At 37.5% G+C, this 24,527-nt stretch overlaps 1 protein-coding gene across 1 annotated transcript; it reads left to right on the top strand.

Moving 5' to 3' along the window:
* Nucleotides 1-307: 307 nt before the first annotated feature.
* slc2a7 (solute carrier family 2 member 7) lies at nt 308-23,022 on the top strand. The gene is given in 12 exon segments (NM_001126561.1): nt 308-377; nt 3,183-3,281; nt 4,283-4,443; nt 11,343-11,467; nt 12,222-12,351; nt 12,921-13,069; nt 15,941-16,128; nt 17,420-17,530; nt 17,835-17,936; nt 20,271-20,346; nt 21,151-21,278; nt 22,734-23,022. Coding segments are annotated over 12 exon segments (1,506 nt in total). The 5' UTR covers nt 308-335; the 3' UTR covers nt 22,929-23,022.
* Nucleotides 23,023-24,527: the final 1,505 nt, after the last annotated feature.

Genomic DNA, 24,527 nt, shown 5'->3' with positions numbered 1-24,527 from the left:
ATTCCAATGAGCAGTTCTAAAACCACGGAGAAAAAATTGGTAGAACTCCCAAGTACCGTATCTAATGGCGACGAGCAAGGTATGTTTACATTTTCATTAGGAACTAATTAAGCATATTTCCCAAAGACTCAAGTGACTTAGAAAATGACATGCACCACTTGCCGACAGAGAGATAGAGAGAGAGAGAGAGAGAGAGTGTCTTGTGTTCAATTATGTTTGCATGATTCAATTTACCATGCTTGGTTTATGGTGGTGGGTATAATGCTTGAAAGAGAAGGGAACATCCCTCATTGTGTGTAGTGAAGGAGTGATGCCTAGAGAGCTCTGCAGAAATCATGGACTACCAACCTTTGTTACACAAGAAACAGACAAGTAGGGTAAGTGAAATACAGGGATTATGTCAGGACTTAGCTTTACAGTACCAAGCATTATATGTATTTTTTTTTTTAACATTTATGGGCAGAGTTGGAATTTAGAGCTCACCACAGTAAAATCTCCCCATTCTCTGATCATTCCAATGGGATTTTTAACAGCGTATTTATAAATGGGTGAGAGAGTTCATCATTCAATACATACACCTCTAAAAATCTTATAGGAATGAATGTGGCGAGCTCGAATTTCACACTTTCACATAAATCTACCCCTAAGTATTTGCACAAACTGGGGGACATTTATAGACATAGCGCAACACATATTTATTTGCATATGGTTGTTTTGCACATTTTTTCTCCTAAATGCTTAAATATTGCACTGCTATGGCTGTCTTTGGTTTTTTTTTTTATTTCCAAATCGCAGTGATATGTACATTGCACACAAATATTTGCAAATGAGATGGTGATTGCACGAGTGTGGCCACTGTCCGTGGTCATGTGTGAGAAAATGTAACATTGATGGTAATTTTGTAAACATAAAAGCGCAGTTTGCAATTGTCCTGTTGCATATAGGTGTTCACACTTTGTGATTATGCCATATTTAAAAAGCTCTTGAGGACAATGGCAATGCTAAAAGAAATTGTGATTAGATTTGCACATTGGACACACCAACCTTGCCCTGTTTTTTAAATATAAATATGTGCAGAGTTAATTTGCAACTGCAGTTTAGCATAGAGTGCCTGCAAGTTAAATAGATTCTACTTTACACTGTGGTGTATGTAGGCAGCCCTGCCCTGAGGAGCCCGGTGGCAGCACAGGAACCTGTAAGAGCCCTCAGCCCCCTTCCCATCCGCCCACTTGCTCACTTTTTTTACAGGAGAACTAAGCACCCCAAAACAAATTAATGTAAAATTCTACATTGACCCTTCCAATCAGCTGTTTGCATTTAAGCTAAGAAATGCAGTCTGCTGGCTGGTTAGTATGGGCTAATGCAAATTTTGCAACTTTTATTATATTAACATGCACTTGCTGAAATATTGTCTAGCTTAGTTAGGTGAATCCAGCTTGATTTATGTTTTGTTTATTTCAAATGTATTTGACATTGTAAGCCCTAACAAATACATGCTGAAAATAATGCTGGTATTTTATAAATAATATTGTTAGCAATAATAGTATCTCATACAAAAGATTGTGCTAGACACATACAAAGGGATTTCCTTAATGCTTGAAATTAGAAAATGACATAGAAAGACACATTCTCATAAATAATTTACATTTCGTAGTTCATGGGATCTTTAAAAAAAAAAAAAAAATCTGAATAAAAATTATCTGATATTTATTTCTGTAAACAGATTGTAATATATTATTGCAAACATATTCAAACATTTATTTTCTTTTTCTTCTTGATTTCTTGCTTATTAGTCTATCTAATATTTGAAAAGCAGTGGGGGTTCATTTATTTAAAACTTTAAATCCTTAACATTTTAAAGCATGCTTTTACATAACAGTTCCTAATAAGGCAGTTTCTAATGTACTGACATATTCCTGCTACATAAAGTACATACTGAATTAAAGTAGGTAGTCATTTCAGAAATATGGGACTGCTGTACACCAAGGTCATATAGCAACTATATGCAGACAGACATGACCGTGTAGAAACAGATGTTTAGGACCTTAGTTAACCCTTAAAGCATTGTGCATAATTGTAATATGGGTAGGGTGTGATGCACAGTTAAGTGCCTATATAAAATATAATTCCCCATTTCTGTTTTAAAACCCCCAGCCTGCCACCAGATACCTGCAAAATTAGACAGCAGAGCTGGGGGGGGGGATACAGTTGGGTAGAAGAAGGGGCAGGGATGTGCCTAGGGCAATACCAGGTATAATCTGACTGTATTGGTGCCCCTCAGTTTTGCGCAGTGTCGAACTGGGAACCCAGGGGCCCAGGGCCAACCTTAGACCATAGGCCACTCTCCAAACTATTTTTCCTCCTTTCCTCACCCAACCTCTTTATTCTCCTAGTCTATTTTATTTACATGCTAGCATCTATTCTTCCATCTACTTCTCCTCTTTGTTCCCATTCAGAAATAGGGAATGACCATGAAGAAGGCTAAATGAAGCAGCAGGGCCCTCTGACACCTGGGCCCACCGGGAGTTTTCCTGGTATCGTGGTGGGCCAGTCCGGCACTGGTTCTGCATTCTATTAACTGTACCCCTGTACATTTGGAACACTTTTCAGTAGCCTGTTAACATTAGTTATATTATTGTCCATTTAAAAGAAAAGTAACTATAATAATTCTCATTGATCTAACACAAATCACAGTTTTAAGCAGTGCTACATATCATTATTGAATTATTTTTAAGAATAAGTTGAACTGCAAACAGAATCAGAAAGTACTGGGATATTATAATAATATATGTATAGTATTTATAGGCTATACATCACTAGAATGTTAGTAATGGTCATTATTTACTGGAAATATGGTAAGCTTTATAGAATTAAATATTGAATGCAGATGTCAAGTCTCAAACATTCCAGATAACAGAACACACACACTTTTACTCTGTCCTCCAGAACTTGTGGTGATTGGGAAGGCCTTGGATGTGTTTGTACAGTAAGGTCCAAGTTGTAAAACAGGCTAATTTTGTTTGGTCATCATGAAATCATTGCACCTAATGACTCCCACAAGGCAGCTGAGCCAAACCACTACAGACACAGCTATGTGTTGATGATGAATGACACAAAAGTATAGGGGAACGATATTATAACAGTTTTTTGTTATCTTTTATCCTAATATTCTGTTTCCACAGCCTCCGATCAGCAGGCTTTTTCTTGCTGTTTGTGCAGTTGGAATCGGAGGAGCTTTTCAGTATGGGTATAATGTTTCCATAATCAATGCACCTACAAGAGTAAGTACTAATTAGGATTTTTCATAATTGTCAAAAATGTATTTGTTATCCAGAAAAATATTCTTTAGAGAGTGTTATGAAATCCAGATTTACTGTTGATAAAAATAAGCATATTTGTATTCAATTAGCATATGAGGCCTTTAGTGCTAATGGGGTTTCACAGGCAAGGAATTAAGTTGGTTTACTTTCCTTTCATCCTGGATATTTTCTATGCTATTCTTTTCATTTCACTTTTATATCTGAGATATTTATAATAAATGATAAAGTGACCGTAGTACTTATTCAAGAGGCCATATGTTCATTGGTGTAAGGTGACAGAGGTCATGATACAATGACTGCAGGGCTATTACACGTCCCTGTTTATTTAAAGGACAATGAAAGGTTAATATAAATTAAAAGTAAGTCTAAAGGCATTCTTTTTAAGTACTTACTGCATATCTAAATTCCCAGATCCCTGCTTGCTTCTTTGAGATATGGTGCTGGCAGCCTACAGCAGTGTGAAGCTTACAGTGACATCACTGAAATCTCTCTGTCGTTCCTGTAGGCTGCCAGCGGCAGCCTTCCTATTTTCTGAGCATGTGTGTAACTTGATCCTGTCTCCTGTTCTGAGCTACACATGCCCACCAGCCAATCAGAAGTGGATCTGGCAGAGGGGAGTGGGGGAGGGAATGAAACACATGTGCAGTATGAAGCAAGGAGGGAAAGGAAGGGAGAATACCTTTTTAGAGATGGCTGCCTGTTCTAGAAAATGTGAAGTAAGTGTGACTAAGTAAATATTTGATTAGGTGAGCCAAAAGTGTGGCGTTTTTACTTAACAATAGGAGGACTATTGGGCAGTATGCTTTTTAAATTTTGACTTGTATTCTCGTTTAAGATGTCTTTTTAAACTGTTTAATAATAAGTTAATTGAAAATGTTTAAAAAAAAAGGTTTTCCAATACATCAGAATTAAAAAAGCAATAAACTATATCTCACCGCAGTTTATGTTGCCCTTTCTTGTAGCAAATTCAGCAATTTATTAATAATACATGGTACTCCCGCCATCAGTCCAACCTCGAGGAGGGTTGGCTGACACTCATCTGGTCTGTCATTGCTTCAGTGTTTACTCTGGGTGGATTACTTGGCACTCATATTGGAGGACATCTGGCTGACAAATTGGGCAGGTAAGTAATTTAAATAAATAAGCAATTCGCTCAACCTACAAAGAAAAGAGCAAATCCAAACCTAAAGAGGAGGAGTCCATGCTCATACTTATAGCATCAACCAAATAGCACATATCCTAATGAAGTAGGCAGGAAAAGGCTTATAGAAATGAAACAGATAGATTTTCTTGATATATATGGTATTTTAGAAGTAACACACAAAAACCCTGAGAAATGAGAAGCCTCAGTTAAATACTATTTGGAGCAGTTCTTAGCAATAAAGTGACAATGTAAATCACAGACTAACAGTAGTACATAAGTAAATATGTATCACACAACATATCAAGAGAAATGGTGCAGCAATATATTATATTAAATTGCCAATTTTTACCAATTAAATGGGATGTAAACACTGTTGCTCAACCATTACTTACTTAAATGTTTATAGACTACAACTTCATGCATACCCCAGCTTATGATCAAGGGTTAAAGCATGCAGGGAGCTGTAGTCCAGCAATATCAGGGATGTATTCTTAGGGGAAGATTTATTAAAATGTGAGCACTGTAGCACTGCTCAAAAAAATGTCCTTTGCACTACTTGGTTAGCAGCTCAGTGAATACAAAATAATCTTGAGAATCCTGCTTGCTCGATGGATACCTGACACTGTTCATAGTTTATGCCATCGGCAATGGAAGTTTTAGACACATGGCACGGAGTGCAATTCTAGAAATTGCCTTAAAGCATAATGGCACACAGGGAGTACTGGCCATGGCTGGCCCTATACTCCCAATACTTTGAATGTAAAGCATGCTACCTGACACACACTGAGTGGTGAAAAGATGATACGTGTATTGCCTTCAATAGCATTGGGAGAGATGGCAGTCCTCTGTAATTTGATTATATTTTAATGTGATTTAACAAGGATCTACCTCATAATATAAAGGACATGAAGCTAGTCTGCAGAATTTATACTGAACAGTACTCTTGTATCTGCAACTAAGCCTCCAAGCCTGGAGAGCTCTATTCGGGTTTACATCCCCTTTAAACATTCCTTGCTTCCCGGCTGTAATTGCAGATTTGTATTTAGGACAGCGGTACTTAAAATAATTTGAATATATTGCTGCTATTTGTAAGAAAAAATGGCTCTTTTTACGTGTGATTTGCATACAGCATGCTCCGTCTTTTGCTCGTTTTTATCTTGCTAGCTGTTATCCCTCAAATAGGATTCATCTGCATGTTACCATCGAGTTTTAATTTGCCCCATGGGTATAATGAAATCAGTTGATTGTTCTATTGACTGATACTGCCCTTTGTTGGAACTATGAATGAACAATAAATAAATAAGCCTGTTATCTCCCAATGTGACATCTGAGGCAGGTACTGGTGTGTTTTTTGGCAGGCATTGCTTTTAAAAGGAACCATTAAAGAAAACATAACATAGCAATGATAAGTTTAGCCACAGTGTCGGCTACTAATCACAGCTATGACAGATATTATGGAAATTCACAAAAGTGACATTGTTTAGAATTGTGCTTTAGCATCATGGATTAAAATGAATTTCACGTCTGTAAGAAAAACAGGACAAAATAAGCAGAAATGTTCATTTGATGTTCACATTTCTATGTGTCGTGTCAAAAGCACAAACAACTTAAAATAACTAATGTCTCTATTGTCCATGTATACTTATACATATACCTGTACATAAACAATGATTAATTGCACTTGATCGTGTCATATATAACTAAATCAGTAATGGGTACTCTAAGTAAATTGGGAAGCAATACTCCTGGTTCAACTTACCTGCCCAAGGTTTTAGTAACAGTTCTCATTGGAAACAGGCATCTGTTCACAAAAGTACTTATAAGAAAGAGGAGGACTGGCCCAGGGTAGGAGGTAAGCCTGCTATTTCAGTCACCATGGGTGCCTGGACTGGCAATCTGTGGGTTCTAAAATGATTAGAAAATAGCTGTGCTGTTCATTCATTTATTTGTGAATATCATAACCAAACAAATATAAGGTAACAAAAGTATTAGGGTGCATCCAGTATTAATAGTTGTGTCGCTGCACTTTGTCCCCAAAAGGATATTGTGTCCATTACAATTGGCACTTCATAAGCATATACTGCTCAGAAAGCTTATTAATGTTGCTGTGCAGTTCTTGCATTTTGGCACCATAACACATATCTTAGATATGTCTGGACCATGACGCTTAGAGGCACATTTATCAACATTCTGATTTATGTGGTTGAGGTTTTTAAAACCACAAATAAACTAATTTCCACTAAAACCACAAATGTCTAGTCCTTTATTAAAAGATCTGGATTGAAAAAGCACGAACAAACACCATATTATACTGACCCTTCTATCCAATGCATTTAAGCAACTCTGGCACCCATCTCAACACCACCCCCACTTGCAATAATTACTGAGCGTGCTGAGTAGAGATTGCATTCCATCCAACCAACACGAGTGGATGGACAGTGAAGAGCAAAAATCTTGAACTGAATGATCACCTGGTTTTATTTTGCTGCACAGCTAGCTAGCCCCATGACCAGTTGTTTTTTGCTTAATGTACAGACATGAAAAAACACACAGACACTGGAAACAGAAAAACATATTGTACTAAAATTCTGATAGCATTAAAAGGGTTACTATTTGCCAGTCACATTGAAAGAAAGAAGAGTTGATTCATGTATAGAGTTTCAGAAACATACCCATCATGTGGTTACCCTGTCAGCCACTTGCCTTGGGGCTTCGTAGTGTTTCAGTGGCATCATGCTTCTTCAGTGAAATGAAGTGACATATTAAAGGCAGATATTCATACTGAGTAAAAAAAGCAATAATGATTCCCAGGAAGAGAAACAAGTATAAATTTAGTTGTTTTTGTGCTGCCAAGTAATGTTTATTTGTTTTGTGTTTATCATGAAAATATGGCAGTAGTGCCTGCATGCATTAGAACCCTACAATGAACAAAAAGGCTCCTAGATTGATAGAGAATCTGGCATTGCTAATTGCATCTAATAAACTGTAATGTTTATTTACTAAGGGCCTGTAACCACATTACGACTACTGTTTGGTGCCATATTTTAAACTCCTGGTTGCCATTAGGGCATATAGACATTTGCTAAGCAAAAAACATTATTTATGAAAAGCAATGTTATGATACTGTATGTTAGAGAAAACATAGAGGCATCAGTGCTCCCTTCTGAACTACAGGTTTGAATTCCTCTTGGGGTAGTACCAGAAATACCAAATAAACAAAGACAAAGAGGAAAAATACAGTGCTCCTGTATAGTATCTATTTACTAAACAAGTTCAAAGAGCGTCCATAGCATATACAGTGGTGTGAAAAACTATTTGCCCCCTTCCTGATTTCTTATTCTTTTGCATGTTTGTCACACTTAAATGTTTCTGCTCATCAAAAACCGTTAACTATTAGTCAAAGATAACATAATTGAACACAAAATGCAGTTTTTAAATGAAGGTTTACGTTATTAAGGGAGAAAAAAAACTCCAAATCTACATGGCCCTGTGTGAAAAAGTGATTGCCCCCCTTGTTAAAAAATAACTTAACTGTGGTTTATCACACCTGAGTTCAATTTCTGTAGTCACCCCCAGGCCTGATTACTGCCACACCTGTTTCAATCAAGAAATCACTTAAATAGGAGCTACCTGACACAGAGAAGTAGACCAAAAGCACCTCAAAAGCTAGACATCATGCCAAGATCCAAAGAAATCCAGGAACAAATGAGAACAAAAGTAATTGAGATCTATCAGTCTGGTAAAGGTTATAAAGCCATTTATAAAGCTTTGGGACTCCAGTGAACCACAGTGAGAGCCATTATCCACAAATGGCAAAAACATGGAACAGTGGTGAACCTTCCCAGGAGTGGCCGGCCGACCAAAATTACCCCAAGAGCGCAGAGACATCCGAGAGGCCACAAAAGACCCCAGGACAACTTCTAAAGAACTGCAGGCCTCACTTGCCTCAATTAAGGTCAGTGTTCACAACTCCACCATAAGAAAGAGACTGGGCAAAAACGGCCTGCATTGCAGATTTCCAAGGCGCAAACCACTTTTAAGCAAAAAGAACATTATGGCTCATCTCAATTTTGCTAAAAAACATCTCAATGATTGCCAAGACTTTTGGGAAAATACCTTGTGGACCGATGAGACAAAAGTTGAACTTTTTGGAAGGTGCGTGTCCCGTTACATCTGGCGTAAAAGTAACACAGCATTTCAGAAAAAGAACATCATACCAACAGTAAAATATGGTGGTGGTAGTGTGATGGTCTGGGGTTGTTTTGCTGCTTCAGGACCTGGAAGGCTTGCTGTGATAGATGGAACCATGAATTCTACTGTCTACCAAAAAATCCTGAAGGAGAATGTCCGGCCATCTGTTCGTCAACTAAAGCTGAAGCGATCTTGGGTGCTGCAGCAGGACAATGACCCAAAACACACCAGTAAATCCACCTCTGAATGGCTGAAGAAAAACAAAATGAAGACTTTGGAGTGGCCTAGTCAAAGTCCTGACCTGAATCCTATTGAGATGTTGTGGCATGACCTTAAAAAGGCGGTTCATGCTAGAAAACCCTCAAATAAAGCTGAATTACAACAATTCTGCAAAGATGAGTGGGCCAAAATTCCTCCAGAGCGCTGTAAAAGACTCGTTGCAAGTTATCGCAAACGCTTAATTGCAGTTATTGCTGCTAAGGGTGGCCCAACCAGTTATTAGGTTCAGGGGGCAATTACTTTTTCACACAGGGCCATGAAGGTTTGGATTTTTTTTCTCCCTAAATAATAAAAATCCTCATTTTAAAACTGCATTTTGTGTTTACTTGTGTTATCTTTGACTAATAGTTAAATGTGTTTGATGATCAGAAACATTTTGTGTGACAAACATGCAAAAGAATAAGAAATCAGGAAGGGGGCAAATAGTTTTTCACACCACTGCTGCCAAGTCCCATGTGTTTAGGTCAATAGAACCAGAATCCTCCCGAACAGTAAATTTAGTCACAACTCCTGTACAGTATGTGATCTCCTCTCCTCTTATCCTCTGAAAATGCCACAAACAATTTAACACGCAGTATGTCTCAAATTCTCTCCTCTCTCTCAGTTGTTAAGTACTTACTGTATATACTTGAGTCTAAGCCTAGTTTTTCAGCACCCAAACTGTGCTGAAAAAGTCACCCTTGGCTTATACTCGAATCGGGTGCCATGGGTCCCTCCAGACTAGCACCCTCTGTCCTTTGTGTGCAGATTAGGCCACCCACAACCAGACCCTCCAGTGCCCAGGCCCGCTCCCAGACGCAATACTTATTTCCCCTTATGTGTCCTCCGGGACCGGGTCTGCTGGCAGTTTGCCAATACGCAATGAGCGTGATGACGTCATTCACGTTACGCTGGCATCCTTTGTGCTGGACACAGAGGTGCTGGCACATAAGGGAGGGAGGGAGTGGCTGCCTGCCTGCCTTCCTTCCTTCTAGTACTCCCTTCTACATCATCGCTTGCTGCAGGCAGGGCCTTCTGATCTGAAGTCTGCTGGTGGATCTTCTAGACCAGTCCGGAGAAGTGGTTCTTCTCATTGCTGCTTTGATGAGCTAACCTAACGTGCTGCAGCAAACTTTGGGGGTGGGGGTTCAGTATTACATAATGCCCATGGCCCACGGCCACCTTCTTTACCAGGCAGCTTATTTAATTTAATTTTGAAACCCCAAAAGTCTGTTTGCCCCTTTAGTTTGCTGTCCCTTTATGCCTGGACTGTCCCTTTCCCTCTATGCTCTACCCACAAGCATCCTTCTATAGACTCTGGCTGCAACTTTTTCACCTCCAGTTGCTTCATCTACCATCCTCACCTGTCCTATTCTGCACTAGACATTGCACTTTATATTCTATATAAACTATATATAGTTTTGCAGGATTTTAACTCTTTGTGTTTTAGCTTGGTTGCTGATTGAGCTAAGGGAGTAGTACCATTGCTGATACCATATTGTTTTTGTTGACCCTTTTCTCCACTTACAGAGCTAGTTTACTGTTTTTCTTTGAAATAAATATTAAAAAACATATACCCCACTGATGCCTCAATTAATATAATTTTATTGCTATTTATTTTGATTATTGAAACTTAGCAGTAGCTGCTGCATTTCCCACCCTAGGCTTATTCTCAGGTCAATACGTTTTTCCAGTTTTCTTAGGTAAAATTAGGTACCTCGACTTATATTTGAGTATATACAGTACTCAGTAATCCTGGCAGAGGGTGCCTTACACAAACATTCTGGAAAGGAATCCGGCACCCTCTGCCAGGAGCAGTCCAGAAGGTGATGCACTAAGATTTAAAAATCAAGCAAATGCCTTGGTGCTGTCACAAAAAAGAATATATCCATATATTCATGCAGAGTTGCTCTCAGGGAGTGAAAACTCAAAGGTTTATTGTGAACATTTTGGTCCCACCAGGAGACCTTTCTTTGTCTTGAGAAAGGTCTCCTAGTGAAACAATAAACCTTTGATTTTCTTACTTCTATTATAAAGTCCCTTAGTGCAGTGGTTCCCAACCTTTTTTGCACCATGGACCGGTTTCAAGCAAGATCATTTTTCCAAGGACCGGGGATGGGGAGTGTGGCGCAACTAGTGCTAGTTAAATTTTATATTATGCACTTTACTATTAATATTATTATTACATACAGCTTAATAAAGTACTTTGGTCCTTGTCGTAATCAGTAGAAATCTTCCTGGGCTTCGCATAGCTATTGTCATGGCTGTGTAACGCACCGGACCGGTGGTTGGAGACCCGTGCCTTAGTGCATCTCTGCAATATATAATATTGTATATATTGTAATATATAAATAAATTGTATACATTTATATATACACTTAATAAATACCTGCATACACTAATCAAAAGTTTTCTTATCTGCATTGCAGAAAAAAGACTCTGCTAATGAACAATGTTCTTGCAATACTGGCTGCTTTCCTAATGGGTATTGCTTATCCTAGTGGATGCTTTGAACTTCTAATAGTTGGAAGATTAATTATAGGCATAAATGCAGGTAAGGGTTCCTCTCTTTCTGAATTGTAATATACAGTCCTTCTCGTAAAAATGTAGACAAGTCGAACATTGGTTCAGTTAGTCTGAAACACCTGTGACCATTAAGATGAATGTGTCAGGCTATTTGTACACCGTGGGAGGTCTGTATCTTTATATTAAATTGGTACTAGAAAACACTTTAGTGCTACTCTTTACAAATTTGTAATGAATGTATATTGCAAAGTTGCTTAGAATTTTGTTTTATTTTTACTATGCTAAAAATTATATTCTGGGGTTAACTTGTCTTTTAATACTCCTCCTGATCTATAGTAGCTACACTAATGGTCTCATTAAATGCATGCCACTAAATGCAGTGCATATGAATGTGCTTGCACTTACACTCATTCTACTTTATTAATGGGTTTTTTTGGAGATTTGGCCAGAGTTGTATTCAGTTCTCAAGTATGAGTCTTATCAATGGCCTATAGAGAGGATATTCATGTATAACCTCCCGCTTAAGGCTAATGCTCTGTTTTTAGAATCCATAACTGGTGAGTGTGATGAAAAAGATTCAAAATCAGTGCATTTATATAGCATGGAGTACCATAATTTTTAAAAATACACTATTCTGTTTCAAATATCAGAAAAAAACATCTATATTGGTTTTTCTAAAGTGCAGTTGTACTTTATGTGTAATGTCAAATTTAAGTTAATGTGAATATATTTTGCACTATGCAGTTGGGTTGACCTGGTTTTATGTTCCCATTGCTTGGCAGGTATTGGCTTATGTGTACAACCATTATATCTAGGAGAGATTGCACCCAGGCACATTAGAGGCCTAACTACTGTGGGCATGAATATTTTCCTGACTGGTGGAATCTTTACCGGGCAGTTGGTTGGTTTACGGTATGGCTACTGTATGAATCGATTTGCATGAGTTAAAAGTGTTCAGTTTTTATTTTACAATATAAATACATTTGTTGACAAAAAACCCTTTTAGTACTTCAAGGTTTTCAGTTATTCAGAATGTGATATACTGTATATTATCTAATGTTTGTCTTACTAATGAATCTTGAAAATGGATTGCCACACTTTTTAAGAGCCTTCATCAGTTTACTCAGAGAATTGTCAGAGAACTGTCAGAGAATTCCCTGGCATTTTAGGGGTAATACAGTCGCCTAAATCCACCTGTCGTTCAGGCCTTCTGACAGTTACATAGTTGCTTAGTTATATAGTTTTAAAAACAGAAATATGACCATCACGTTTAACCTTTTGTCCGAGTAAATCATGACTACATTCTAGTCAGACAGGTTTCTGAATGGGAACATTGATGAGAGCAATCCTGACACCAAAATGCCCTAACAGTGAATAATAATGGGTGAATACTGAATAATACTGACTGGAAGACTGTGTATGCCGCTGTACAATCAGTCTCTCATTTATGTCAATATATTGCTTCTCTTTATCGTTGTCAGGGAGTTATTTGGCGGAGGGGACAACTGGTACTTCTTGTTGCCTACCTGCTGTATACCAGCTATTATACAGTTGGCAAGCCTTCCCTGGTTTCCAGAGAGTCCCAGGTACCTCCTTATAGAAAATAAAGATGAATATCAATGCCAAAAAGGTAAGAATCCTTAAAGCACAGCTGCCCCCTAGAGGCCCATAAGCTAGATGTGTCCCTTAGAGTTAACTTACTGAACCCAACTGCATATGGACTCCATAAACTTATTTATATATCATCTGTTCCACAGAGGAGTGTTATATTAGAGCATGTCGCTAAATGAAAAAAATATGGGCAGTACATGCCTAAAGGATAAGTAAAGGTCCAGAAATATCCAGGCATAATGTTTTGATTTTTAAGGGGCTTGTTCACCCAAAAACTATTATTCTGTAATGAAAGAAAATGTGCTTGTAATTATGGACATTAACCAAAAGGTGTAATGGTTTCAAAGTTTGTAACTGCCATAGAAAGCAGTACTGGTTATATTGTTAATATTAAAAGTATAAATACAATGCCAATATATTCCACTGTGCTGTACAAAATAATTCTGTATATGTCAAATGTACAGATTACATACAAATACTGACAGATGCAAGCGGTAAAAAAGGGGCCTGCTCATTAGATCATAAAATGTAAAAGGAATTTGTTTATATCCTTCTGTTTTCTCCACTTACTTCTGGTTCTGACTCTTGAAACAATGTAACTGAAGTCAGCTCTTCTCTTGGTCTGTTAAATAGTTGGCTTCTGCAACGATGTTCCAGAAGTTAAAACAATGTGTATATTGTATATTAGAAAGTTGCTTAGAATTACATTTTCTTTCATTATGCAAAAATACTTTTTTGGTGTAAATCCCCTTGGTAAATCCCCTATGGGCAGCAGACCTATATATGTGGAATGTTGACCACTATTCTTTCCCAGATGACCATTTGGGTACTTCTGGGTTGGCTCACTCCTCAGGCTGCAGAACCCTGGACTGGCTCAATTAGTTTAACAGATGTAGTTGGCTGCTATTAATCTTCTTTGAAATAATATCCAAAAAAGGTAACAGGTAATTAAGCAAGAAATTAAGTGAGTTTGGCAGAGTCAAAACGTATATATAGTGTGAGACACATGTATGCTTAGGCTATGGTCACATGTAGCTGTTTGTTGGCCTGTGTATAAATGCAAACTGAGAAACAGCTGTACCACCCGTCTTAGCCCACTCTGGTATCTGCACTAACAGGCACTGCATCAGCCCATGCACAGACACAGGTAGCAGATTTTGGTGTGGAAATACAGGAGTATGCATCTTTGTACCAAAGTCCTCTCCTTGTGCAGTGCCTGCTTGTGCAGACACCGGAGTGGGCTGAGGCGAGCAGTACAGTTGTTTCTCAGCCTAAGTTTATACCCAGGCCAAGACCAACCCCCTTGGATGTTGTACCCAGTGACCTTAAAGCAGGTGCTTATATTTTGATTTCTGGCTTGGAGGCAAGTATTGGATGCATAAAAACCAGATATGATGCCAAAAAGAGCCTCCTGTCGGCTGCAAGTCCACACATGGGCTGGCATATATCCATATAGCCAATCACAGCCCTTTTTTGTTACCACAACCAAGGATTTTTTTCACAATTATCACAACAGCCTTTGATATTATGCTTGCTCAAGAAATCTTTCAAGACACTTGATCTGCCATCACAGGGGTGTTAACTAGGAACAAAGATCAACAGGTTGCTCACAGAGACTGCAGCAGCACTATTGTAACCTATTGTAAGCTATTATTATGGCCATCCTGCTACACTTTTGTCACTTGTAATAGAAACATTTGCAGCTTTTTAATAAATGCTAAATGTATTGTGTATAATGTGTGTAAAGAGAATTTCTAGAGAGGGTTAATAAACCAAACCTATACTGAGATGAACTCGATAAAATAGTTATCACCTCTATTTATGTAAGCTCTTGTTGGAGTATTAAGTTGGGTAAATGCTATTTGAGGCTAAAATAGCTGCTACATGAAGTGAACTATAGTAAAGGAAATGCAATATTTTCATAAAAAGGGTATGAAATAATAAATTGTGTAACTAGGGTTGCCACCATTGGCAGGTTTAAAATTTGGACAAAGGGGCGTGCGTAATTTTGCATGGCTGACACCATAACGCCAACTGAGGACATCATCACATGATGATATTTTCTGGTCACATGATGACGTCAGGGCCAGATGCAATTCGGAGGGATTTTGCTCGGTTTTCAGACAGGTGGCAACCCTAAGTGTAACCCATGTGGTAAAACAAGTCCTAAACGATTCTCTGACTGAAGCTGGAGCAGAACTTTTGCCTATTCACTTACTTCTAAGCTAACAGGGGTAACGTTTAGGGTAATGTCCACATCTTCTTACTTCATGGGAGGGGGATAAAAAAAAAAAAAAAAGCACATAAAAAGCACAGTGCTGCATTTTTATTCCATCATAAAGTAATGGACTCTTTAATAAATTACACTTCAGCTACCACAATCTATCACTTCACAATGGAACTTGGAATGAATGAAGGGGGGGTAGTTGGAAATGGTTCTTATGAGTAGCATAATAGGATGGTTTCCTTTCATTTTGATGAATCTGCTATTTATGTAAAAAAATATAAATATTTCTGGCAGTTAAAATAGAGTTAATGCATCAGTTTTTACATAAGCCCTACTATATGAGCTCATGTCATAAAGGGGGTATTTTATTCCCTTCAATATAGCTAATAAGGAACACCTGCATGTCTATCACCACTCTTATGAGCCTTAAGGTAACTTTATTTGTAGAAACCATAAAAAATAGATGCTGTAGGGCCAACATGACCCAGGTATCTCACTTATAGGAGTATAGTATTAATTCATATTTGTGTGAAAAAATAACTGGATAATTAAACGAAAGCATAATATTATATGCTAGCCTAAATCTATTGCTGGCCTTTCTGGTACATTATATTCTTACTTAATTAGATTTTTTTGCATTTTTTTTTACATTTTATGATATAGCACTGAAAATGTTATATGGCTCAGAGCACTACCAGCCTGAGATGGATGATATACTGAAAGAATCATGTGCTTTGAATGGTGAAAAACCAAAGACAATCTTTCAGTTGTTCTCAGACCGGACAGTAAGATGGCAGCTAGTTATTATCATTCTAACAAACATTGGGCAGCAACTCAGTGGAATTAACGCGGTAAGTAGAACTTACTTACTTACATATTTTCTCGCATATATGTATAATTTTGTTCTTATAGCACTACTTGTACATGCAGTGCTGCACATACATAGAACAGGCAGGGATAAAAGTGGGTAAAAACAGAGTAAAAATGCTGCGGTTTAAATGGTTTAGACATTGCCACATGTGCCGAGATGTAATCAGATGTTAAGCCAGTGCTCCAAAATGTAGTCTTTGAGCTTAGTTGTGAAGGGTTTGACAGAGGATTCTCTATGGAGTTAAGAAGCAGCAAAAAAAGAAAGGACTAAGGCTAAATAACACTGACAACATTAGAAGGGGCAAGATGTGCAAGGGTTTAGATGAATAAATGTCTTTAAAAGTCATGACAATTATTTTTTTCAAGTTATTCTTTGCTTTATGGGAAATGATAATACAGATTTCAACAAATGACCCCAATTTCTCCTAGGAGAAAAAGTGAAATGTACCTGTTATTTAAAATATCATATGAACAGCCTGTTTCCCAAAGCTACTAGCAAACAGCCTATATAAAATCACAAACATCATATATGTAAAATGAAACAAAACCTCACCTGCTTGGTGTCCAGCATGATGTCCATGTTGTGCCTATCATAGCAGAAAGCCCCTATACATCAGGTAGAGTTTTTTTTATTCAAAAGTGGTTTTAGTATGGTCCATACAAATCTCCTTGGCACTTCATAAATACACAATGAGCAGAGAATAAACACAGCATAACAATAAAACTATGATTAAATATTGGGAGCCAATAACTAGCAGACAATTACAATCCAACCCCCATATGTAATAAAAGGAACCAAGTTTGCCCAGGAGCAGTAACCCATAGCAACCAATAAGATGTTTGCTTTTAAAAAGGTGACCAGTAAATGCTACCTGCTGATTGGTTGCTCCTGGGCAAACGTAGCCCAATATGACACTTGTGGGGTTATATAATATAATAAAGGCACTAATTTTGCCCAGTAGCAGTAACCCATAGCAACCAATAAACAGGTTGCATTTACTAGTCACCTGTTTATAAGAAAATATTTTATTGGTTGCTATGGGTTACTGCTTCTGGGCAAACTTAGTGCCTTTTATTACATAACCCCACAAATGTAATTTTGGGCTAAGGTGAACAGCAGTGAGTGGCAAAAATTCCACTACTGGACTAATGCTGCGGTTTCACCACTTTTTTATATTCCTACTTATACTGTGTGGAAATATGGCCACTGTCCTGAAACACATATATATACTAGTATGTTATACTATACAGGATGTTATTTTTGTATTACAGATTTACTTCTATGCAGCATATGTGTTTACAAAAGCTGGAATCCCTGCTAACAATATTCCTTATGTGACACTGGGAACAGGGCTTTGTGAATGTCTCACTGCTCTGACCTGTGTAAGTACAACTAATAGAGTGCGCTGAGATTAACAGCCATTATTTCCGCCTGCAAATCTGATCCAGTGGGAGCTGCACTCATCCAATGACCTCTAACCAGGAAGCCATGGTCTGAATGATCTGTATCATCCAACTTGACCTACCAGTCACACCAAGGATATACTTGCTTTTGATCAGCGAATCAACTTGGTTTATTTTTTGCATGTTTGCTCAACATAAAACATGCCTAATGTGAATATATTTAGCATATTTTCGGGGATTCTTACTCACCCATGTAAACTTATTTAGCATTGCTTATTTGCAGGGTCTGCTTATAGACATTGCAGGAAGAAGGATCCTTATTATTGGAGGATACACACTGATGGCATTTTGGTGTACTATACTGACACTGACGCTAACATTTCAGGTATCGTAAAAATTCATTGAAAAAAGCAGGGGTATATGAACCAATAAAAGTACTTACAAATGATAAAGCCAAAAGCAATAGAATTTATGCAGCAATGACTCCATGTCAGAATTCAGCCATATCCCAGATTTGTCCTAAATCATAGTCTTCAACCAAACAATAGCCAAGACCTTTATGTCATGTGAATGTGCTGGGCAGCTGAAACTGATGGTATGGTTTTCCAACACAAAGTTCATTTAGTGTTGAATTTCCAGTCAATATTATATATTTTTGCTTCCAGCTATCCTTGTCTGGTCCATTCTGATGCACATGAAGGGAAGCACAAAAAGGATACTATTGTGCAGTAACCTTAACTAGTTTTAATAAGGTGCCAAGTGCAACAAACCTTGCTGTGTTAATTTCAGAAAAAATTGTGTCTTCTGAAGGGTCTTCAGCACTTGATACTTTACTAAATACCTTTTTATAAAAAGAAATACAGCACTTGGCACTCAATTTTAATTAATACAGGGTACTGCACCATAGTTTTGCACTTCCCTATAGATATGCGGTATATAACTAAATCTAATTATAAAGTGAAGTATTTGTGCTATTTATTCTGATCACTCTTCCTTTTTATGTACATTCTGTCTGACACTACATTTTGATGAATGATGTAGTTAAAAAGGCAATAGGACACCTTGTGCTATGGAAGAAAGCAGTAATGGTCTGTCCTGTGCACAGTAAATGCTTTGGCAGGGATTACAGATTGATTCCGTTATAAATTACTTTAAATTCCATTTGCGCATGCATGCTCACTGTGCAGTTTGGGTAGACTTTCACAAGCAAAATGCTATAAGGCTATCAGTAAATTCATTGAAAGCTCACACTCATCACGTGGTTTTTGATTCTAGTATTCAAAATCCCATTGTGTAGTGGTGGAGGAATACAATTCATCTTACAAAGTAATCAAAGTGTAAAAGATTTAAACAGAATCAGATAACATTATGACAGAACCTCACTTGCACTTCTTCTCAGACTCTTGCATAGTTTCGATATCCATTCTTTTAATCACTAACCAAAGGCAGATACCCCCAGCATAAACCTTTTGTTCTCACTCTTCATAAGTTTTTTAAGACAGATTAATCAGAGGATTCCATTGCCAATTTCTTCAGCACAAGTATACCATATAAAAGACATAGCCATAAACAAGATGAAGACTAGAAATCAGCCTCCAAATCAGGATGGCCCATTTCTGAGGGGCCCATGGGAAGACTTATATGCACTACAGTCATTTCACTAATGCATTCTTATATGGATGCACCATAACACATTAGATCCAGGTCTTACTACTACTACTAGCAATACATACAGCTACAGTGCCTATGTCATCATTTATATGTAATAATTCATTAACATCTGAGGTTGTTGGAAGGAAGAACACCTGAATGGGACTGCAACCTGCATCAGCGTCATTGATATCAAATATTATTATGCATATCCTTCAGTTGCACTCCCACAATTTCTCCCACAATCAGTTGCATGTTAAACCCTTCATTCTATAAAGGTACTAGCATCAAAATGCACTTTTGGTGCTTCTTTATAGTTGCACTTACCATCAACCTGTCCTTCCTGCCTTCTGTGCTGGTTTGCTGATGCATCTACTGACATAGGGAAACACTGGAGCTACTGGGCACCTCCTGACCAGGGGGTAGCTCCAGGGTTTATAAAGCGATCACCATCAATAGGCGCAGCACACTTGAGCCAAAATAATCGGGGACAGATGCCACTCGCATGTCGAACTTTGAAAATGAATACAGGCAGACTTCAGCAAAACTGCATTCCATTTATGATTAAATAATTTTGACACCAAACAATTGCAGCAGACCTAGTGCCCCCTTGCAACAGTGAATTCTGGAGGAAAAAAAAGTGGCACAACAGGTGGTAGGGACAAAAAGTAACTGCAATTTTACTGCTTCTCTGGATAGTATGATAGCATGAGTGGGTAGTATTTCTGCCATACAGCTCTGGAATCTTCCAAACATCATACAATATATTTTTTATACTGTCTGTTCTACCGTTTTACCAAAAGTCTAAATCCTTCACTTTAATGCATATCGACAATTGTTTACAAAAAAAATATCTATTGATTATCATCCCTAATATGCTGGAGACACATGAGACAGCCAGATAAGCTCTTTTATATTTTATACTTTGTAAATATATTTATTTGTAAGTATATTTACCTTCAAAATGAATACATTTTTATGATTTCACACTATGGGTATGCAGCACTTTGTTCTTTACTATGTTTTCTATAATGTGCTAGTGGAATTACATTCTGTATTTTTCCTTTAGGATGTATATCCTTGGATACCATATCTAAGCATGAGTGCAGTGTTTGCATTTATATTGAGCTTTGGATTAGGGCCAGGTAAGCATTCTAACCCTGGGGCCTTGGATAAATAACAGTATTATGAGTATAAATAACAGTATTATCAGTGCTAATATTCTTCGCCGGTTTCTGTACACTTAAATTAGCTTTAACTTCTTGACATTTTTAGCTCTGACAGCGTTTGCTGTATTGGCTTTAAATAAGGTCCATGGTCTTATTAGAATGTTTCATTTAAAGAAACAATAAATATATCCACAAATATCATATTTATATTTTAGTGAAATAACTTATTCAGAGCCTGTAGCCTTTGATTCCCTTGCACAGACTAAGCAGGCTGGAGGCCTTTAAAATCACATAAAAGGCTATAACCAGCCCACTGGCCCCTTTTGAACAGCCATGACCTACTGTAAGACTATTATTCTGTAACACAAATCTGTATTGTTATCTTAAACTGACATACAGTTAAGGATGAATATTGTTTAATAAAGCCAAATGGTTTGTATATATATATATACAAATATATATATATGCGAACAGGGATTTTCACAAGGGATTCCAGTAGGAAGGTAAGTAAAATGCTGGCTGTGAAACAACCTCCCTAAGCACTGAATTGGCATTTTACTTTACACCTTCCTACCAGCATCCCTTGTGAAAATCCCTGTTTGCACATGCACAGTAGAGTAAACCCATTTTTGCACCCCCCAGTAAAATACGCTTTACATGTCATTTAATGCTCTATAGACAACTCATTGTACCAGTACTTTACAACATAGCTATGCTCATTTCTACTCCTGATTTTGGACAGTTTTTGTTTTATTAACAATCAATTCTTTTTTTCTCTAGGAGGTGTTACAAATACCCTTACTGCAGAATTATTCACTCAGTCTTCTCGTTCTGCGGCATTCAGGATATCGGGCTCTGTAGGCTGGATAACGTTCTTTACCATAGGGATGATTTTTCCATTTTTAGTAGTAAGTATGCAGACTTATAGACTCAGTAATAACTTATAAAGCTCTGCAACAGCACAGAACAGCGATCAGTATGTTTGTGGAATTTCCTTGATGTCACCTATAATAACAATTGTTGAGTTAAGGTTTTTATGATGTGACATTGACACCTTTAAAATTTCATATAAATCTATGGGGGTTGCCTGTATGGTGTACAAGCAAAGCTGTGTATGGTAAAATATAATTATATATACCATTATGAATAAGAAGTGAAAGTGCAAGACTATAGCCTCAAGGGATGCTTGTTAAGGCTACCTAAAAAAGCACCTGGTAATACACAGTGGTTTACTAACTAGTATGCAGGGAACTACATTGCTAGACAGATTTTGTACATAAGCAACAGTATACAGGTATGGGATCTTTTATCCAGAAAGCTTGTGGGAAGGCCATCTCTTATAGACTCCATTTGAATCATATAATTCAAAATACTTTCTTTTCCTTTTTAATTATAACACACTACCTTGTACTTAATCCTAACTTAGAATTTAATCTGGGTTCCATCCTAAAAAGGTTAAACAGTATATTGAAAATTAATGTTCCCAAGGCTAAAATGTATAAGAACACAAGACACATTTTTGTCTCATGACCTGTATAAAGGCATGTGATCCAGACGAATAATGTTTTTCATTCTCTCTCTTAGTTCTGATTACTGGTTATCGCCCTTTCGAGGGATATTAGTGTGTTTCTTGTAAAGCTCCGTACTCTTACACCAGTTTTATTCCATGCTACATTTCTGACATACGGTATTCCACTCTTGGCATTTTTACCTACAGCATCTTTCCTGTCCATTGTAATTACTGTAATTAATCATTCCAGCCAATGCATTCTGGGCTGACATAGCTATTAGTGTCTATTCAGCAAATTTAACATTTTGTCAAGAACACACTGAAAACCCTTTATTCCCAGATTTCTTATTGTACTTTCACTTATGTATCATCTTCCCGTCTGCCATTTGTATCTAGTAATGCTATTGTTTTTCTTTATGGACTCTCTGACTAGTGACTGCATACATGCTTGACCTCATTCACTGAGGATGCTCACTGCTCATAACAGTAGATGTGGGAAGGAAAGATCCTTGGCTCCTGCTTCTTATAGATCCTTAGTGGCATGCCAAAGGGGCTACTCTAGGCATTCCTGCAAATCCCACTACAGGCAAATAACTACTCCTGGTAATTGGCTGCATTCCTTTACTTCTTCTGTAGAGTAGTCAGGGCAAATCTGTGGCCCTTCTGTTATTTTAACTACAAGTCCCAGCATTCCACCCACATCCAGAGATGGCATGACGTGATGATTGCTTTAGTCTCCCTGTATGTCGGTCTCTCAATATCAGATTGATTTGGTTATTATGTGAACTATTTCAAGTATATATATCAAATCCTGTTCTAATGTCACTTCAAATGTTTTCCTTTTTCCCTTTAGAATGGACTCAACCAGTATTGTTTCCTGTTTTTCTTTGTGGAGTGCCTTTTAACAGCAAGTTTTATATTTTTTATTGTGCCTGAGACAAAAAACAAATCATTTCTCGAAATCAAAAAGGAATTCCAAAAGCGCAATGTCGGGCAGTCTTACCCGAGTCCAGAAGATGAACCAGATAATCTGGAACTTCATATGTAGCAATCTGTGCTCACAATATATATCTGATATCAAATACAGGAATAATAAACCGAACAGCTCACTATAGGGATTCAAATAAACTAAAGATATAGTACATACAAATATGTCTGTGTGGCTGTTTAGATATGTGACAGTTCTGTATCATGAAAATGGTGCAGTATAGAAACCATGTTTTTGTATTTTTTTGTTTTATGGAACCTTTATCAAAAAGTGATTTCTAAATTCTACAATATAATTACCAATCCAAGGCTACAGAAGCTCTGAAAAATGTGCAGGCAGTATCTCTGGCTACCAACAGATGTCGCTGTGGTGTCCTAAATACATTGCCAAAAGCAGAAAAGCAAATAAATAAGCAAATGGATTTAAAAATAGACATATTAGTAATAATAGTAGCAAATATAATTTGCAGCCTGCCTAAGGCCACACAATCTATATTTAAAAATGAAAATATGTTCCATAATAATATTTTAAAACAAGAACATGTGAGAGAAAACCAAACATCAACAAAATAGTCGCTGCTAGAGGAACCTGAGAAAGGGATAAAGCTTAAAACTATTCATTTTTCATTCCATGAAAGAGAAGCTTCAAGAGCTCAATTACCAAAAGAACTTGAATGTTGTCTACTCTTCCAGGATTCTGCTCATTCATCTTTGACCAGTTCCCTTAAAATTGTGTTTTGGGATTAATAAACTTTTTAAAGTATAATTCTGATAATCCAGCTGTTATTAATAATTATCTAAATAAAATGTTTAATTTGGCATTATTGCACAGGGCTGCTTTAACACTTGCCAGCAGCAACGTGGCTCTTAAATATGAGCTCCTTGTCTCTCCCCTAATGTCCTACAGAACATTATTAGCTATATGCATATGCTTGATCAGTGCAGGTGGATTTCCTGAAAGTAAATGTTATGATGACTGCTGTGAACCACTGGACAAAGGCAAACATTTGCATAAATGGAAGCTAGTGGAGTTGTTAACTATGGGGACTTGGAACTACATACCCCATGTACCCAAATCTTCAAGGTGTCAGAACAGGGCCCTCATTGCTCCAGGACAAAAGCTTAGTAGAAAGACTGGGAGATGATAAAAAATGAACCAAAAGTGTCCATACAGGGTAAGACCCACTCGTTTGGTGACCTCACAACATAAGGTGGGCGATATCGACCTAATTTGATTGTTTGGCCCAAGGGCGGGCATAGGCACCATCGGGCCCGGGTCCAATTTTAGGCCAGATGTCAGTCGGGTAGGCCTGTCAGGGGTGCCCTTATGTGCAGAGGAGACAAATATATACAATAATAAAGAGATGAAAAAAAAAATCTGAATGAGAAGGGAAAAATAGGTGAGTAGATAATAGTACTAAAGCCACAATCAAACATCATTGAGCATTAAATGTTTTAAACCTAAGCCGGCAATGTTTTTCCTCAGTAAATAACCCTTGTCCTGTTCAGTTAGAGGGTTCACAATGCAGCCTGACTTAGGAATGATGTAGTTATTTCACTTACTAACTGCTGGTATCAAGTAATGCTTAGGGAAAACCATTTAGAAAAAGCACCTGGATTTAATTGGACAGAGAGGTCCTTATTTGGTACCTGAACAACA

Source organism: Xenopus tropicalis, chromosome 1, assembly GCF_000004195.4.
Source record: "Xenopus tropicalis strain Nigerian chromosome 1, UCB_Xtro_10.0, whole genome shotgun sequence".
NCBI classification, from domain to species: domain Eukaryota; kingdom Metazoa; phylum Chordata; class Amphibia; order Anura; family Pipidae; genus Xenopus; species Xenopus tropicalis.
This window is presented reverse-complemented; position numbering and strand designations above follow the sequence as displayed.